The 18,855-nt window shown below is 58.8% G+C and overlaps 2 protein-coding genes across 2 annotated transcripts; both read right to left on the reverse strand.

The window, feature by feature from the left end:
* Positions 1-1,684: 1,684 nt before the first annotated feature.
* KCNJ14 (potassium inwardly rectifying channel subfamily J member 14) lies at positions 1,685-10,711 on the reverse strand. Its single transcript, XM_058707949.1, has 3 exons — positions 10,239-10,711; positions 5,068-5,821; positions 1,685-3,624 (listed from the first exon to the last, which is right to left on the reverse strand). Exons 2-3 carry the CDS (start codon positions 5,767-5,769, stop codon positions 3,028-3,030), a joined length of 1,299 nt encoding a protein of 432 aa, XP_058563932.1. The 5' UTR covers positions 5,770-5,821; positions 10,239-10,711; the 3' UTR covers positions 1,685-3,027.
* Positions 10,712-10,847: 136 nt separating this feature from the next.
* GRWD1 (glutamate rich WD repeat containing 1) lies at positions 10,848-16,924 on the reverse strand. The gene is made up of 7 exons (XM_058707948.1): positions 16,698-16,924; positions 16,365-16,482; positions 16,049-16,211; positions 13,870-14,083; positions 13,583-13,725; positions 12,918-13,115; positions 10,848-11,818 (listed from the first exon to the last, which is right to left on the reverse strand). Exons 1-7 carry the CDS (start codon positions 16,882-16,884, stop codon positions 11,501-11,503), a joined length of 1,341 nt encoding a protein of 446 aa, XP_058563931.1. The 5' UTR covers positions 16,885-16,924; the 3' UTR covers positions 10,848-11,500.
* Between the last annotated feature and the right edge of the window lie 1,931 nt (positions 16,925-18,855).

The following is an 18,855-nucleotide window of genomic DNA, read 5'->3' on the forward strand; positions in this document are numbered from 1 at the left end:
GATCTCCAGATCGGAGAGCCTTCACCCCTCTCAGGACCTTCCCGTCCATTGAAGTCTCTTGAGAGTCCCGGAGTGCTGAAACAAAAGACTTATTCTTTCTTCCAAACGAAAACGCTATCGGGTATCTGTCATGGAGAATGGGACAACAGGGGAAGGCCAAGTATAGTGAAGGCTCCGCCTTCCTGGCGCCTTCTGTCTCTCGGGCTCCTCCCTCTTGCCCTCAAACTCCTCCCCTTATTTTAGCGTCCTCTCCCTCCCCCCCCACCCCCCAACAACCCCTTTTCCTCAACATCCTCCCATTTCTCTGGTTCCTTCCCCGCTCTGATTCCCCTCACTTCAGGCCCCACCTCTTCTTAAACTCCTCCCTCCTCTCAGAGTGTCCCCACCCCCTACACACACACACACACACACACACACACACACACACACACACACGATGCCCTCCCCCCTCCCCCTCCAGCCTCTCATTTCCATTCCTTGTAGAAAAAGCAAGGGCAGGCAGCTGGCCGGGATGGAATAGTCTGGGCATCCCTGTCATGGGCGGATCCCTAACTGCGTCTGAGGTGGTGTCTGGGCCTTGTCCTCATTCGCCGTTCCTGGGCTAGGCAGGTGGGGATAGATTCAGGGCCAGGACCTGGTTAAGCTGACAGATTAGACACGGAGCCTCTTAATCCCCTCACTGACCTTTATGAGCGGCCCACACCTTGTCCTCCCCAGTGGAAACCCAGGCTGTGCCGGCCCAGCCCCGTTCTCTTTCCTTCCAAACAGAACCCTCCTCCTGTCCCTTCACCCTCAATTGAACACCCTTCTCCGTGCCTGTGTTCCCATTAGCCCCCGTCCCTACCCCCGGACACCCTGCACTGGGAGAACAGCTAGCTAATTAATCCCATCCGGTTTTTAAGTGGGGATTTTGAAGGATAAAGGGAGGTGGGGAAGCCAGAAGCGGGGACCTGGGTTGGTGCAGCACTTGGGCAAGCTAATGGGCAATGACAGTGCCTGCCCTCAGTCCTGGGACACGGGCAGGAAGGTGTCCTCCTCCCTGGCGCTGTTTCCTTCTGCAGCTGGCTGGCAGCCTGCTGGGCACTTAGGTAGATAGCAGTATGGTGGGGGTTGGAGGACAGGAGCGAGGACCCACACCCCAGAAGCACACTCACAGACACCAGGGCTCCCAGTGATTTAATCTGGGGTACAATTCTCCCCCGAAACACACACTTTCTCTCGGCATTCAGAGCGACCTTCTCCTTCCCCAGCCCCCCCCCCCGAGCTGGACCAGAGGCAGGAGATTCTGACCCTCAGCCACAGCCTGCCCTGTCATTCACACATCCAAGTTCAGAGCTGACCTCCAAGAGCATCTCCCCTCCCAGTCGCCCCCGGAAGGCCATGCGTTCCAGCAGCAGGGGGAGCTGGGAAATCTACAGGACGCTCACCCCCACCCCTAGCCGTCCCCTTCAGTGAAGTGGGGAATCATCCGGTGGAAAGGTCCTTTGAGAATTTCAAGTTCCAATGCCCCATTTTTACAGATGGGGAAACTGCGGCGGGGAGAGGGGAGTGATTTGCCCAAAGTCACACGGTACATGGCGGCAGAGTTGGGATTTAGAGCAAAGCTTCCTGGATCCTTGTAAAAGACTCTATTCCAATTAGCTTAAGCTCAATTTCTAACCCTTTTGTAGGAACCATGGGAAAATATAGATAGATATCTGTATTTATATTATATATATAATACACATATTTATAACGTCTTTAAGAAATAGACACACATCACTAGGTACAGGATTCCAGAGCACTGTAGACTCATCCGCCTTGGGCCTCTCCTCTCTGCCCAACAAGCAGCCCTGTTATCCACAGGGTCTCCTCTGGGTCCTCCCTTTCTCGGTCAGCCCAGAAATGCTGTCAATCAAATCCCGAGTCCACCTCCTAGAATGGCCAAGTTCTAGGAGCTGACTAGAACTTTCCAGGTTTTAATAATGGACAACTCTGGCTCCCCAGAGCTTTGATTCCCTTTGGCATTAACAGAACCACAAAGAATCATCAAGATTCTTAACTCCACTGGGCAAACTGGAACCAACAAATCTCAGACATCCAGAATCGCCACTCCTTCCTTGACTCTGTGATCAGTCTAGAGACACAGAATCCTGATTCCTTTGGACATTCTAGAATGGCACTTAAAAAAAAAAAAAAAAAAAAAAAAACAACCTGTGGATCATTAAGAAGCATTGATTATCTCCTTGGTTTGATGTTCTACAGCAGGGGGTCTGGAGTTATCTAATATCAAGGACTCCCAGTCTGTCACGTTAGCCCTTCCAGACCCACAGACACTCTGTTGTTTTGTGCATTCTAGAAACATAACTCTTGAGTTTCCTCAGCATTCTAGGTCAAACCTATTCTAGAACCACCAGCGCTTGCCTCTGCGGTCAATCTAGATTCACAGAATCTTAACTCTTGGGCCTTCTGGAACCACAAGGTCTTCTCTTGACTTGCAGTCAACTTTCTGTCATTGGCTAATCAAGACGGTCTTGAATTCTTGGGGCATTCCGTAACCCTCCCTCCTTAACGTGGTCTAGGAAAAAGTGATTTGCTGCTTGGTTAACTGAGTCTAGAAGCAACAGTCCCTTGAATCTTAAGTCACTCCAGACCTACAAACTCTTCATCTGTTGCTGTCCCCGGAGGAGGTACATACCACTGATTCCTGACCCTGCTCACCAACCAAACCCAGCCATACGGAGGAATCTAGAACCACCGGTCTTTGCCACTTAGGTGGTCCAGAATTCTGGATCCCTCAGCTCTGGGGAGACTCGGGAATCAGGCTGATAAAGGGGTCTCGAGAGGGAGCATGGAACGCAGAGGAATTAAGAGCCAGTATGTCTGGGGTGGGTCCGCTAGGCATGGGAGACCTTCACCAGCTAATAATTTACCCAGCAGGCCTGTCGGTCTTGGGAAACACCTGCCCCCATCCCAGGAGAGGACCCTTGCTCTCTCCACCTTGCTACTTCCGGGAAGGGGGTACAAATCGGGAGACACCAGCTGGCATCACGGGGGCAGGGTCAGTGCCAGGGTCGGTGTGAGTACTTGGGGGCCGGCAATGCCGTCTTCTGCCTCCGCTCCGTCCTCCTCCTTGGCCTCCTCCTCCTCCTCTTCCTCCTGGCAGCAGCTCAGTGCAAGTTCATTCTCGTAACAAAATGCGGCCAGGGAGCCGGGGAAGCTGGACTTGGGGCTGTGTGAAGCCCGCTCTGCCTGTTCATCCAACTCCTTGGCGCTGCAGACTGGTGTCCCTGGGACCTCGTAAGTGCGGTGGAAATGGCGGTAGTCGACCTCGTACTGGGAGCCACGCTGGAAGAGGACCGGCTCAAAACGATGGCCCCAGAGCAGCTCACCAGGGAGGTAGGAGGAGCGACACTGTGTGGTCATGGCCGTGGCCTCAACCATGCCCTCAAGAATGACCACCAGCTCAAAGTCAGCCCGGGCCAGCTCGGCACGTCCCAGTTCATACAGAGGGCTGGCGGAGTCGATCTCGTGCACGATGGTGATGGGAGACACGAGGAAGATTCGATCAGTGCCGCCATCAAAGCCCACGTCCACATCCTGGTGATCCAGTGGAATGTACTCACCCTCCGGGGTCACTCGAGGCTGCAGCGAGAAGAGAGGGGCCAAAGACAGATGGCGGGGAGCGCAGGGATGAGTGGAGACAGAGATGGCGAGATTAAAGGAACGGAGGAAGGGGAGGAGAAACAGGCAGGGGTGGGGGGGAGGGGGGAACATGGGCCCAGAGAATAAAGAGAGACGGAGAGAGACTCAAGGGGTTTGGGGATGGAAACCCGAGAGAGAAAAAGAGAGGGGACAGAGGGACAGAATGATATTGGCATAGAGCCACAGGACCAGCCCCCGAGCAATCTGGGGCTATCTGTCCCCGCAACCCAACTACAAGCCTCTCCATACCAGTGTGTGTGTGTGTGTGTGTGTGTGTGTGTGTGTGTGTGTGGAGGGGCAATGCAGTCCCCAAGCCAGGTATTGGTAGTTTCACCCCACCTACCCTGACTGGTTCCATACCCAACCTCCCATGTCAGCACCCCACAGACTTCGGGGAGAGAGAGTATCCCTCCTAGTCCTGAATCGTAGTCTCAAACAATGGAGAAGGAGCCCCCAGAGGCTGCTGGGAGTTGTAGTTCCCACCATTATTCTGTCCTCCCTCTGACCGAAGTCCAACCTTACCCCAGGGTTCTTAAGTGTCTTTACTCGGGCAAGGACAACTACTGCCCTAGAATTTGGGCAGTCTGACCACACTTGTAGAAACAGTAAGACCCCTTCTTCAGGGCACCAGAGGGAGCCGCTACCCCAGGGGCCAAGGGGGGTTGTAGTTGTTGTTTTGGTGATAAGGTGTTTTCCAGCCCTTTACTCCTCTGAGCAGGAGGCTGGGGGCCAGACTGAGCCACTGAGATACGGAATGGAACCTCTCACAAATGCTGCAGGACCCCAGGCCCAGAGACCACGGAGTATTGTGTTCCGTGGCTCTGCAGTCCCTTGGGCCTACACCTGCCACAATCCCACGGGGGCCTGGCCTCAACACAGGCTACTCTCGGTACCACTGTGTCGGCTGGTTATTGTTAACCTGAACCACGGTTGACGCCACCCACAAAACGCCATCACCTGCTCAGACCGTCCTTTCTGGGCACCTCCCCTGCCCACAGACGCTTCTGGGAATTGTAGTTGAGAGCCTTTACGGCCCAGGTGTGGCTCTCTCAGGTCTAGATGCCCCACAACCCCACTGGGGGCCCATCCTCAACCCACGGTGAGCTCTTCGCGTCTCAAGATCTGTTTCCAGTCCAGGTCGCCAGTTAGAACTGGTCACCGACCTCCCTCTGGGGTTTACATCGCCTACAACCGGTCCGGGAAGGAGCCTCAGTCCACAAAGAGGGGGAAGCAGGGTCCCCGCCCGTGAGACTGCTGGGAATTGTAGTCCACGCGCCCTCCGCGCCCGACGTACGCCCCGCCCTCGAGCCTACGTCTCCCACCCAGCCCCCCCACCCCCCGCGCGGGGCCCCTCCCCCGCGCCCCCGGCCTTGGCCTTCCCACCTGCAGCAGCTGGGCCCGCACGTGGGCCTCGACCAGGTGGCTGCGGCGCAGGTTGCCGACGCGCCACATGAGGCAGAGGCGGCGGTCGCGCAGCGCCACGACGGCGTTCTCGCTGAACACGAGCGTCTCGTTGCGCTTCTTGGGCTTGGCCATCTTGGCCATGACGGCGCCCACGACGAAGGCGTCGAGCACGCAGCCGGCGATGCACTGCAGCACGACGGCGGCCACGGCGGCCGGGCACTCCTCGGTGACGCTGCGCACGCCGTAGCCGATGGACGTCTGCGTCTCCAGCGCGAAGAGGAAGGCGGCCAGGAAGCTGGCCACGTGCGAGAAGCAGGGCGCGGGCGGCGGCGGCGCGGCCAGGTCGCCGTGCAGCGAGGCGATGAGCCAGAAGGCCAGGCCGAAGAGCAGCCAGGAGGCGAGGAAGGAGCAGGAGAAGAGCAGGCACATCCAGCGCCAGCGCACGTCCACGCACGTGGTGAACAGGTCGCTCAGGTAGCGCGCGCCCTGGCCGCCCAGGTTCACGAAGCGCACGTTGCAGTGCCCGTCCTTCTTGACGAAGCGCCCGCGGCGCCGCCCCGCCGGCGACGCCACCCACCCGTTGCGGCACAGCCCCGGCCCGGCCTCCTCCTCGTCGCCGGCCCGGCCCTCTCCTGGCTCCAGGGCGCCGCTAAGGCGGCGCAGGGCCCTGGCCAGGCCCATTGGGCGGGGACACCCCCTCCACTTGGCCTAGTAGGGGGCGGGCGCCCCGAACCTGCGGAGAGAGACACGGGAGGCAAGGTCGGGGGCGCCAGGAATGGGTGGGCTCATCGGCCGGGCGTGCTCCCTGGGCCTCGGCGGCCTCATCTGACAGATGTGGGGGGGGGGGGCACATCATTCACCTGGAAAGCCAGAACGGGACAGCATCAACGACAATATTAATAGGAGATGCTTGTGGGGCGACCACGGCAACAGAACCGCAGGCGTGACGGCATTCGAGCAAGCGCCCCGATGATTGGCGCAGACGCCTGGACAGTGCTCACCGGACCCCGTGGTGAGCGCTTGACGCGAATCGACATACTTGAGCCTTAGGCCAGTGTGGACGTTACCGTCCCCATTTTATAGATGAGGAAACTGAGGCACAGAACGTTTAACTTGCCCACGGCCACAGCGGAGTGAACCAGGATTTGAGCGTTAGCAAATCCAGAGTCCACAAAGTGGTAGCCGCTTCTCAATGTGGAGTCCGCGGGGAGAGATGAGCCCCGGGCTCCGAGGTCACCGATGGTTCCAAAGCACGCTCAGAAAGCTGAGGCAGCAAAAGGAAAAACGGTGGATGAACGGAATGTTCCATCAAAATTAAGGGGCACCTGGGTGGCTCAGTTGGTTGAGCGGCCGACTCTTGGTTTTGGCTCAGGTCATGATCTCGTGGTCTGTGGGTTCGAGCCCCGTGTGGGGCTCTGGGCTGACCGCTTGGAGCCTGGAGCCTGCTTCGGATTCTGTCTCCCCCTCTCTCTGAACCTCCCTTGCTCATGCTCTGTCTCTGTCTCAAAAATTAAAAAAAAAAAAAAAAAAAAAAAAAAAAAAAACTTAAAAAAAAGAATTTAAAACTTTTGTGCTTCAAAGGACACTATCGGGACAGTGGAAAGACAAGCCGCCATCGGGAGAAAATAATTGCGAATCCTATATTTAAGAAATTTGTATTTGAAATTTACAAGGACCTGTTACAATTCAATCGTAAAAAGATAACGCGATTTAAAAATAGGCAAAGTATCTGAGTGGACATTTGTCTAAGAAAGATCTACAAATAGCCAATAAGATAAGCACAAAAAGCACAAAAAAAAGGCGCTCAAGGTCATTAGCCTTCAGGGAAATCCAAACCAAAACCGCAATGAGACACTGTCGCCACCTTCTTGGGATGATGACAGATACTGACAAGGACGTGAAGTGGGCCCCCTCCTAACTACTGGTGAATGGAAAATGGAGTCACTCCTGTGAAAAACAGCCTGGCGGTCCCCTAAGTGGTTAAACAGTCGTGCCTGCGTGGCTCAGTCGGTTGAGCGTCCGACGTGGGCTCAGGTCATGATCTCGCGGTTCACGAGGTCGAGCCCCACGTCGGACTCTGTGGCGACAATGCAGAGCCTGGAACCTGCCTCGGGTTCTGTGTCTCCCTCGCTCTCTGCCCCTCCCCCGCTCACGCTCTGTCTCTCTCAAAAAATAAATAAACATTAAAAACAAAACAAAACCGGAAGCACGGACACTGGGGCACGGATGAACCTCGAAAACATCATGCTAAGTGAAACCAGCCGGGTGCAGGAGACCACGTATCGCATAATTTCGTTTATATGTCCCGATGGACAAATCTGTACCTTGCAGACTAGTGATAACTAGGGCTGGGGCGATGGGGATGGGATTGGGGCGTGACAGCCAGAGGCCACGGGTTTTCCTGTTGGGGTGCTGAAGCTGTCCCTCCATTTGACTGTGGTGATGGTGGCACAACTCCATGAAAACACTAAAGAAACACTGAGTTATACATTGAACGTGTGCACTGTATTTTTATCCGAATTCTATTTTTATTTTTCAAATCTTATTTTTGAGTAATCTCTCCACCCAACGTGGGGCTTGAGCTCACGACCTCGAGATTAAGAGTCACGCGCCCTACCACCTGAGCCGGCCGGGCGCCCCGTATCTGGATTGCATTTCAATGAAGCTGTTGCAAACAAAACAAAACAAAACAAAACCAAAAAACAAACCCACGCTCAGCCCTGACCCTCAGATCTTGGGCAAGTCCTTCTGAGCAGTTTCCTCAACTGTGACATGGGGGAAGTTGGACTTTTTCCAGGTCAGGAAGGGCCTTCTAGTCATCATAGACCAAGGGCCCAATCCTGGTTCAGTTGCCGACCCACTGTGTGCCCTGGGACCACTGGCTTCCTTTCAGGAGCCTCATCTGTGGAAAGACCCTGGGCTCCCGAGTCAGGCGGTTCTATGCTGAATCCCGGCTCAGCTACTTACTGACTCCAGGACTGGGGGGCGGGTCGCATACTTTCCCCAGCCTCCGCTCCCTCATCTGGGAAGTGGAATCTCAGGGGCTCAATAGGGTGAAGGAGAGAGGAGGGAAGGAGCGGGACAGGGACCTGGAGGCCTCGCCACCCCACCCCCAGCAGCTGCGGAGGAGGGACTTCTAGAACCCGTCTGGGCTGGGGGCTAAACACTTTGGTATCAGTACCGGCAGTACTTACCAAGCACCTATGTACTGTGTGCCCCCTGAGCCAGGCTCCGGGAGCCTCATGGGCTTCTCGGAAGGTCAATGTTAAGTTCGACACCACCCTCCCACACCTCACTAAGCTCTGCACCTGCTGTCCATGACCACCTGGGCAGCTCTGCCATGTCCGGTGGTTATCATACCCATTCTGCGGAGGTAGGAAAGAGCGGACTGGGCCTGGCTGCGTCAGGCATCCATGATGTAGCCCAACCCTGACTCTTTCTCGCTCTCGACAACCTTGGGAGTTGGAGATCATCCTTCTGAAGAGGGGAAACTGAGGCTTAGCCGCTCAAGGGGCCAGGTTTGAAGCCAGGCTCTGACGTTTGCGTTTGTGGCCCTCTCCTGCCCAGAAGTCCCTACTAGGCACTGGTTCCGTCAGGGGCCACCGAAGTCAGGGGAGGGGAGGTGGACCCCAGACTGGGTCCTCTCATACCCAGCCACCCACCTGTGACCACAACCCTGGGGCACGGGAGGCTTTGCTTTTCACAGTGAAGCAAACAGAGGCACTGAGGTCCCTCCTTTGTCTCGGGTCCCTCAGCTGGGGGGTGGAAACCCCGGACTCCCATCCAGGTTTCTCAGGTGCCAAACCCTGAGCGACGAACCACGGACAACCTCAGCAAGGGCACGCTTATTGCCCGAGCACTTACTATGTCCTTGGCCTTGCAGGAGCACAGGGGATGTCTGCAGCCCGCCCACTGGACTCCACCTGACCCCGCCGCTCACCTCACCTGGACTCTTCTGGAAGCTGGGAAGTCCAAATCATTGCCCCGCTTCACAGGTTTGGGGACTAGGCCCGGGGACCTGGCCAGACCCACGCGGTGCCGAAGGAGGGGTGCCCATTTGGGTCCGGAGCCTTTCCGAGCCGGGACTCTGCCTCCTAAATCCCACCCTCGGCCCCGTGCGGCAGGGGTGACCGTGCCCGGTTCACAAAGTCGACGGGGGCCTTCACCTGCAGAGGGCCCTGTCTGCACCCAACGTGGCCCAGCTCAGAGGGTGGATGGGACACAAGGCTCAACGTCCCCCCCGCCCACCCCCCACCCCGCAGAGGCAGGACAGGAGGGAAAGGATCCAGAGCCTGTAGTCCCCTCCCCCCATCCTCCCCCTGACCTGCCAGAGCAGCTTAACGTTTCCATATAAAGGAGACGCACGGCTTAAGGTGTGTTAATTTGGTGTCAAAGTCACTGTCTAATCTGGGGCCAACGAGCTCCGCCCCCCCACCCCAACCTTCCTCCCCCTCAAAAGAGAAGCATTTTCACACTCTGCCCAAGACCCTGGGTGGTCCCCCTCCCCCCTCCCCCCCAACAGGGTCTGGACAGCAGGCTGGAGGGCAGAGATTGACAGGGTAGGGCGGGGAGGGGTGGGGTGTGTGGGGACAGAGAGGGAACCAAGGCAGAGGCTCAAAGTGGACAAGGAGGGGTGCTGAGAGGGAGCCCAGAAAGAGGGGAAGACAGGCCCCACAGGGGGTACAGGGACCCAGAGAGAGAGGGACAGACACCCAGAGGGAAGGGGACAGAGACAGGGTGGTGGTGGTGGGGTGCACAGAGACCTGGGGAGCAGGCGGCCAGAGACCTAGAGAGAGGGGACAGAGACACGGTGGGAGGGACAGGCAGACTAGGAGCAGCTGGGCAGGGAAGAGGTCTCAGGAAATGGGGAGCTGGGGAGCCAGGCTCGCGGACAGGGACAGGGCAAGAGAGGGTGGGGGTGAGGGGGAAAAGGCAGAAAGCGGAGATGGGGGTCAGAGACGGAGGCGCCGAACTGGGAGTGGGGTGGTGGGGGAGAGGTCGTTCCGGGGCTGGAATCGGTCACCGAGGGTGAGGCAGGACCTTCCCAGGGGAACAGCGAGGACGGGGAACGTGGGGCGGAAGGGCCCGGGCGAGGAGGGGTGGGGAGGTGGGATGGTCTCAGCCCGGGGCCTCTGCGCAGAGGCACGTACCTGGTGGGGCAGCCCACCCCCATGCCCTCCGCCGGGGGATCCTCTGCCAGGGCCGCGGGGAGACCTCTGTGGGTGCTGAGGGGCAGCGGTGCGTCCTGGGCCCCAGGGGCCTCGTGCCGGGCGCCCGACCTCTGTGTCTACAGGCGGATCAGAGGCCCGGCTGAGGGGGGGCAGGGGGTGGGGCCAGCTCAGAGCCGCAGAGGGGGAGCCAGGGAGGACGGCCAGGCAGGGCGCCTGGGCCGCAGCCCAAGCAGGCTGGAGAGGAGACGCGGTGGCAGACACAGAAGGGGGAGGGGGCGGGGAGACACGGGGAGATGGGGACACAGATGAGGGACCAGCGGGGGCAGGACAGAGATGAAGGGGGGCTCCTGGAGATGAAGCCTTAAGAAGTTGGGGGACGCAGGGGAGAGAGCCCCCCAGAGACCCGGACCGAGTTCCACACGGAATCAGACTGGGGGCAGGCAGGTCCAAACGGCACCCGATGGGCTAAGAGACCCGAAGCGGGGATTCCCAGTGGCCTCTCCCAGCGCGGTGGCCTCCGGACAGCTGGGTGCCGGGTTCCCGCCTCCTCCTCCAGCTTCTTTGTAGGGAGGAGCCACCAGGATGAGCCTCATTCTGGTCCTTTACTGCCTCAGGAGCCCCTGACCTTCCTTCCTGCATAGCGCCCCGCCTTGGATGCAGGAGGGAGGGAGGACCCACACAGTCCCCTGCTGGGACGTCCTGGCCGAACTCTGATGGCAGGAAAACAAAGAGCCAGACCGGATTCTGCTAGAGGAACCCACCCCTCAGATGTGGCCCACCCATCGTAAAGTGCCCGAGCTACCCCCCGGGGGAGACCCGCGGCCGAGACCGGGTCCGCGGCTTACAGCGTCCGCAGCAACAGGAGGCCACGCCAGGCTCACCTGGGCAACAGGCCAGAGTCCTCCGACAGGTGGGGGACAGAGGGGGTCACAGGGCGAAGCCAAGTCTTCCGGTGGGAGGGGTCACCAGTCAAAACCGAGTCTTTTGCCCCAAGGGTCACCGGAGCAAACCAAGTGGTTATTTTGAGAGTCACGGGTCAAAGCACAGCCTTTGGCAAGAGGGGTCACGGGACCAAAGCGAGTCCTCTCCAAGAACAGCGAGTCAAACGGAATCCATCATGGCAGCTAACGGGCCCAACCGGGTCCTTCTCTCGGAGGAGGGCTGGCGCACCGATCCGAACGCGTCCCTTCCGGCGGAACCAACTTCGACCCGGTCCCCAGGCGAAGGCACGGCGGGCCTCCTCAGACGCTGACGGTGCGGAAGACGGTGAAGCCCGACAGGGCGGTGCTGACCAGGACCCCGGGGCACTGTGGGTGCCAGTGCAGCTCCTTCAGGTCGGTCTCGCCCTGGTGCACGAACAGGAGCTGCTGGGGAAGGTCCGCCAGCGCGGGGTCCGTCTCCGCGTCGCCGGCCTCGGGGTCCCGTTCCACGGCCAGGTCCCACTGCGTGATCTGGTTGTCCGCGCCCGAGGCTGCAAAGACCCCGCTGTCCTGGGGGTGCCACTCGACAGAGGTCACGGGGGCCACGTGCTGCTTGAAGGTGGCCACTGGGGAGCCAGACTACAGGAAGAAGGGAGTCGGGGGCTCTGAGCACCTCGGCCTGACTCCCAGGGCGACCCAGGCCGAGCCCTCACCGCTCTCCCGCTGGAGGGGTGCACCCGGGCTCCTCCCCTGGACTCCCAGATTCCCCGAAAGGGACAGAGGGCAAAGCAGAACCGGTAATAAAGACGTAGTGTCTCAGGAGCTGTGGTTTCCCCTGCCAAGAACCCCCTCCGAGCTCCAGGTCACAAGATCCCCGGCCTCGGTCCTCCCTCGGCATGCCTCAGTTTCCCTTCCTATAAAAGAAGAGGGTTCTCAAAGCGCTCCCCCTGCTGATTCTACGAAGGCCTTAAAGGGGGCGGAAGCATGGCTCCCAGGCTCCGGAGGCAGCCGATGAAAAGAAAAACAGCACTTGTGCGGTAGGCTAAAGCAAAGGGAATTCTAAATCGGAGAAGTGGTTCCGAAGTCCCAGTGGCCAATCAACTTGGCCACGCACTTTCCTTGGGGGCCGGAGCCCGCTTCTAGAAGCTTCCTCAGGGCTGGCTCTACAGGAGGGGAACAAAAAAGACTCCGTCCTGGTGGTCCCGGGCAGGCACAGGGCCACGCCAAGTGCCGGCTCCGTCCACAGGGAAGCCGGAGACAGTTTCTCCTGCCCAGAACCCCTCTCGGCTCTACGAAGCCAATCCTCGGCCGGGTGGTAATGTCCTGTCCGCTCCCGTCCTTTCTGTACCTCAGTTTCCTCCCCCATAACGATCGACCTGGGCTCCCGTTCTCAGTGGATTCCACAGAACCCACGAACAACGAGTCTACAACTCCTCGCGGATCTGGAGTCCCGAGCCACACGGCCCACCACGCTGCGCCCCAGGCAGGCAGATGGGAATCGCGGCCTCTGCGGCCACCCGGCCCCTTCTGTCCCCCGTCACCTCTCCAGCCGGCGGAACGAGCGACCCCGCGCCAGCCACAGCCTTCCCCCCCGGGCCTGTTTCCTCATCTGCACCCCACCTCGACAGGCCTTCCCGGCTCTGGCGCAGACAACCGTCCGAGGGAAGAAGCCTGCAAATCCCAGCGGCTGCCGGGAGCAGGGGCTCCTCCAGCCCCAGACGTCCAGCTGGGGACATACCTTGAACTGCCGCAGGTCCCAGATCTTGAGGGCCCCGTCGTCCCCGCCGCTAAGCAGGAAGGGCTCCCGGCGGCTCCAGCTGATGACGTTGACGTCCCCATCGTGGGCGGTGGCGGTGGTGAGCATGCACGCCTTGCCGGGGGCGGCCCGGATGTCCCAGATGCGAATGGAGGCGTCAGCCGAGCAGGAGGCGAACACCTGGGCAGGGCGGGGTCTGAGTGACCCTGGTGTGCCTGCCACCCCACTCTGGAGACCAGGGGACGCGTGGTGGGCTACCCTTATTTTATTTTTAGAAGTTTGTTTTTGAGAGAGAGGGAGAGACAGAGAGACGGAGAGGGAGAGACAGAGAGGGAGAGAGGGAGAGAGGGAGAGAGGGAGAGAGACAGAGCGCACGCGCTGGCAGGGGTATTGGGGGGGGGGGGGGAGACAGAGGATCCGAAGCAGGCTCGGCGCTGACAGCAGCAAGCCCAACACGGGGCTCGAACCCACGAACCGTGAGATCAGGACCTGAGCCAAAGCCGGACGCTCAGCCAACTGAGCCCCCCCCCCCCACCCCGGGCGCCCCTGCCCTCTTTTTCTGTGTTCTCCCCCCGCCCCATTAGAATCTAGCCCCAGTCCCCCCCCTCTTGCAAGACCCAGGAGTCAGACGCCCAGCCCGCCCTCACCGTGTCCTCAGTCGGGGACCACTGAAGGTCCTCCACAGAGCGCGTGTGGCCCACGAATGGCCGCTGGTCCACGTGCCAGGAGCCGCCGTCCACAGGCGTCCAGAGGTGGATGTTCTTCTGACAGTCACCAGTCAGCAGGCGCCCTGGAGACAGGAGTCAGGAAAGCAGCTGGCCCCGGCTGGCCCCGCGCCCCCTCTTCTCCCGACAGTCTCAGCACCCACCCCTTCCTACAGACCCCCCCCCCCGCCCCACCCAGGGCCGATTCCCTGCACCCCAGGGACACCCACCAGACACACGGGGGGACCAGTCCAGCGCAAAGCCCTCTCCCATGTGGCCAGCGAAGGCAAAGATGGGCTTCACCCGGGCCTGCTCGTCCCGGAGGAAGGTCGCCAGGGCCTGTGGGTCAGCCACCACCTGCAGGAGCCGCCGCAGTGCAAACACCTCCACCTGGCCCTTCTCTGACCATACAGCGGCCACCGGCTCGTCGCCCAGCCAGGACACCTGTGGGGGGGGGGGGGGGGGAGGAGAAGGGAAAGGGAGGCAGGAGGGACGGGAGGCTCAGGGTGGTGGTGACCACAGCTCCTGGCATCCCTGAGAAACGGACCTGCAGGTCCTCAGGACCCCCGTCCTCCCACAGCTGGGAGCCTGGCTCCCAGGAACCTTTGCAGGGAAGAAAACGACAGCCTGCAGGACCGGCTTGGTACCTGGGACAACTGCCCACACTGGGCAGCAGTGATGGTGAGGCCGCAAACTCCTTCCAGAGGCCCCAGCAACCCCTGAAAGGGTGTTCAGGGTACCCCGTGTTTTTTTTCGTTTTTTGAGAGAGAGAAAGAGCGTAAGCAGGGGAGAGGGGCAGAGGGAGGGAGAGAATCCCACGACCCTGGGATCATGACCTGAGCCGAAATCAAGAGTTGGGATGCTCCACCGACTGAGCCACCCGGGCGCCCCAGACTACCAGTCTTTGTAACTTGGTAAATGTCGGTGGGTCCCAGGCCTCAGTCCTTGGGTCTCTTTGCCTCTGTCTGCTCGCTAGGAGATCCCGTCCAGCCTCAAGGTTTCCAGTAGCCCCAAGCCCTGACCTCTCTGGACTCCAGACTCCTATTGACACCGACCGTTCAAACTTCACGCGGCCAAAGCCAAGCTCCTAATCGCCGTCTACAAGCTCCTCCTCCCCGGGGCTCCCCATCTCAGGCCCCGAACTGTAGGACTCACTGACTTGTCCTCACGGCCACCCCGTGCTAGCTACACTCAAAACCCACATCACTTCCAAGCCCTTCTCACTACCTCTACTGTCGTCACTCCTGGCTACTCCTGTCATCCTTCCCCCTGCGTGATGGCCTCCCCGTGGGACTACACTTCTGCCCTTGCCTCCGTGCGGTCTATTCTCCACACAGCACTCAGGGGGATCTCTTTAAAACACAAGTCAGATCCCAACTGTCCTCCGCTCTAAACCCTCCCGTGGCTCCCAATTTCTCCCCAAGTAAAGCCAAGTCCTGACCCTAACAGGTAAGGCCTACAAGCCCTCCACAACCCATCACCTCCTCTGTGTCAACCCCCTACATGCTGTCACTCTCCCTCTCGTCCATTTGCTCTGGCAGCTGCATTGGTCTCCCCGATTTCCCTCGCAATTCCTCAAACATGCCACGTTTGCCCCAGGGCCTTTGCACCTGTGTTTCCTCTGCCTACAAACCCTTTCCCAACAGAGATCTTTGGTTCACTCCCTCACTTCCTGTGAGTCTCTATTCAAATGGCACCTTATCACAAATACTTCCCTGACCCTGACCGCACTATTTAAAACAGCAAACCCACTCTAGAAACGTCCTAATTCCCTTACCTCGCTTTTCCTCTTCTCTGTGAGGACGCACTGCACGTTTACTTAGCTTTTTCTTGTTCCCTTCCCCTGCTAGCATTACGTTTCATGAAGCCAGAGAACTTTTGCTCCGTGAAATCCCCAGGGCATAGAACAATGCCTAAAACATGGTAATAATATAATGGGGACCCACAGCAAGGGCTGTGGGCCAAGCACTGCCCTGAGTGCCGTTCATACATCGTCTCGTGTAATTCACACAGCAGCGCGATCGCAAGGTGCCAGAACCCAGCAGCACGAAAGCGGCCCCACAGCCCAGGACATTTCCTGAGCAATAACACAAAACATGTGTCACACTACACCCAGGTGCTGTCTCTGGGCACCTGAAATAACCGTACGCTGTTCCATTTTACCCTCACGTCAGCTCCATCAGGCCAGCTTTGTAACCTTCGCCATTTTACAGAAGAGGAAAGACCATAAAAACTCGCCCCGTGTTGCTTCTAGCACATAGCGACAATAACGACGGCAGGTAAGACGTACATAAGCCAATGCATATAAAGGTACGTGCCAGATACTTTCCTAAAAGCTGGAAGGCATAGACAAGGGGGTTGGGGTTGGAGGTCAGACAATGTAGAGCAGGCTCCTGGGTCTGTATCTACCCGGACTCGGTTGATGCCGCCATAGTGGGGCACCATAGCCAGCTCCAGCTGAGGCTTCCGCTCCTCTTCCTCCTCTTCCTCCTCCTCCTCCTCCTCCTCATCGCTGCCCTCCGATGGCGGGGGTTTTGTCCCATGCAGATTATGCATCCGAAGCATCATCAGTCTGGGAGAAAGCGTGGGGTGAGTGAGGCACGGGATGCCAGGATACTCAGAGGGAGGGAGGAGAGAAGCCGGAAACCTCGATTTCTAGGTCCTGGGGAAGAGGGAGCTGGGGGTTCAGACTCCTGGTCCTAGGAACACCTCAGATTTCACTCACCTGTTGCTCTGGGCGCTCTCCGCCTGGGTCCCAGCGCACAGGTAAAGTGTAAGAGGAAGCTCTGTCCGGCTGTCTCCCAGATGATCCCGGACTATGTCGAAGCTAAGACAGGGGGCGCCTTGGGATAAAAAGAGAGGTCGCAAAATTAGAACGGCACAGAGATCTCAGCCCCCCCCCCCCCCCCCCGCGTGTGAAGTTTTCATCCGTCTTAGAGCCCAGTCTTCTCTCTCAGAGTGCCTCGTAAGTTAAAGACTCCGGACCAGACCCGCTCGGGAGTCAGGATTCCAGTCCCCTTCCTCCTCAGGACCCAGGAGTCCTGGTGCCCGGCCCTACCAGTCTGCGCTCGGTGGTACAGCACGTAAGCCTCCTCGTCCATGACCAGCTCCTCTCCTTCGCGGAGCGGCGGTCCCCGGCCGGGCAAGTAGACCTGGGCCGGGCCTTCGGTCCTTGCGTCGCTGGACTCGGCCTCCATGGGTTCCCCGGTCCCACACGTGCGCCGCCTCCCCTTGCGCGCCGCCATCTTCGATGCCTCTCACCGCCGGCGCGCAGGGAGGACGTCACTTCCGGGTTGCGGTTTCCTTCTTCTGAGATCCGCTCGGCTGCACGGTTGCCTTGGAAACCTCCGAGCTCACCAATTAGAGAGGGCGGCGGGGAGAGGGTGAAGGAGAACTAAGGCAAAGGAGTCCTAGCCTAGCGACCGAGGCTTGCGGATTCGGAGAAAGTACACCCTTCGCGTGACTTTGCGGCGCTTTTCTGCGGAGCGGCGGCAAGGCCTCCTGGGAGTTGTAGTTCTGTACGAAGCCAGTTTTCTCCATCTACTGGAGGAGTCCTGAGCCCCGACTCCATCTTCCACCTTGGACTCCCATTGCTTCCTTTCCGCTATATTATTCATGTATGCAAATAAGAGTTCTCACTGGCAAGAAGACTGGGCTTTTGCTCCCTGAGGACCCATAAAGCCGGGTTCCTCTCCCCTCCTTGTTATGATGGCTTTAATTCACTTCAAACTGCTTTAGTGTAGACAGGATGATATTATGTGTAAGTCAGTCGGTTGAAGCTACCCTCTTGGGGCAGTCAGTTGCCTAACCAGGCGTTCACATTGCAGCTATGGTCAGCGAGCACTTAATCAGAAAGTCAGCCCTCTGGAGACCGCCGTTACAAGCGCTTTGGCTCTCTTTATCCCTCATCGGCAATGAAATGTTAGAAATAGATTCTCATTGGTGAGATTCACGGCATTCGAGATAGGTGGATTGGCTGGGATATACTAGACTCCTCGCTTGCAAGAACAGGATATTAAGAATCAAGCAAGAGGCCTTGTCTGTGGCCATAGGAATGGGACCCTAGACTTAATCCTAAAGTGTTTTGATCCTGGATCTTTCTGGAGTTCTCTGTCCCGCCTTCTCTCTGGGTCTCTGTCCTCCCTCGCACCATCTCAGTCTTCTTCTTAGGATCTATTCTCACAGCCCCTTTCTGGGTCTTTGTCTCCCATCTCCTTCCAGGGTCTGTGTTCTGAATACAATTTTCTTTCCGCCCTCTCTTCCTCTGTGGGACTTTTCTCGGTTTCTGTTTCCTCCAGGGAAGTTTGAGGGGGGCTGGGACAAACACGGAGCTCACACTTGGACTGAGGAGGCATAAAAACATGGTTTATTCCAAACACTGCAATGTGTAACAGGAGAGTGGGAGGGGAGGTTGGTGGTGGGTGTGGATTCCCAGACCGTCTACTCCACAACCCAGCTCCAGACCCGGCTGGAGATCTAGGAAAAGGAGGCTTGGGGGGTGGGGGTGGGGGGGCGGGAGGCGGGGGGGAGGGGAGGGGGTGTCTGCTGGGTTTTCGTTGGGAGGGTCACAGATAAGGGCTGGAGTTGGAGAGGATGTGGTTGGTGGCACGTGGGGCTGGTAGTGAGGTGCGACAGGGTGGGAGGGTTTGGCCCGACGTTTGTTGGGATCAACGCTAGGACAGGGGGAGGCGGGGCTTCCGTTGGGAGTGTCCGAGGTCAAAATTGGGAAAAGCGACCTAAGGTGGGGAAAGGAGGAGGGTGTGTCACGGTATGACGTCAAGGGTCACAGTCTGGTCGGGGCACAGTCTGGGATTCGGGTCACAGTTTGGGGTCAGGGGTCACAGTCTGGGGTCGGATGACCATTTTTAGGGGTCGGAAGTCACAGTCTGGGGTCAGGGATTTCTGTGTGGCGGGGCCAAGGTCTGGGGTCACAGTTTGGCGAACGCGTCTCACAGTTTTGAGTCCCAGTGGATGAAAGGTTAAAAACGGGCTTCCCCGGAGGCGTGGCCGGGGCCGGGGAGCTGCACAGTGATGTGGGGGCCACGGCCCCGGGCGTGGGGGTGGGGGGCGGGCGCGGCGTGTCCCCACCCCCTCCCCCACCTCCCGCCCCATCTGGTGACGTTAAAAAGCCCTTGTCGGGTTTAAAAACAAAACAAAACAAAAACAAACCTCCAGTGGGCTCCGAGACCCCCACCCCCTCCCTTTCAGGCTGGGTG

The sequence above is a fragment of the Neofelis nebulosa genome, chromosome 17, assembly GCF_028018385.1.
Source record: "Neofelis nebulosa isolate mNeoNeb1 chromosome 17, mNeoNeb1.pri, whole genome shotgun sequence".
Taxonomy (NCBI): domain Eukaryota; kingdom Metazoa; phylum Chordata; class Mammalia; order Carnivora; family Felidae; genus Neofelis; species Neofelis nebulosa.

Bases quoted from the DNA above. Each gene is read 5' to 3' on its own strand.
- GRWD1 (XM_058707948.1), bottom strand. From the start codon at position 16,884: ATGGCGGCGCGCAAGGGGAGGCGGCGCACGTGTGGGACCGGGGAACCC. The intron at 16,483-16,697 runs GTAGGGCCGGGC...TTTTATCCCAAG, and splicing joins GTACCACCGAGCGCAGACTG to GCGCCCCCTGTCTTAGCTTC. The intron at 14,084-16,048 runs GTAGATACAGAC...CCCCCCCCACAG, and splicing joins GCGGCATCAACCGAGTCCGG to GTGTCCTGGCTGGGCGACGA.
- KCNJ14 (XM_058707949.1), bottom strand. From the start codon at position 5,769: ATGGGCCTGGCCAGGGCCCTGCGCCGCCTTAGCGGCGCCCTGGAGCCA. The intron at 3,625-5,067 runs GTGGGAAGGCCA...TTCTCGCTGCAG, and splicing joins TGCGGGCCCAGCTGCTGCAG to CCTCGAGTGACCCCGGAGGG.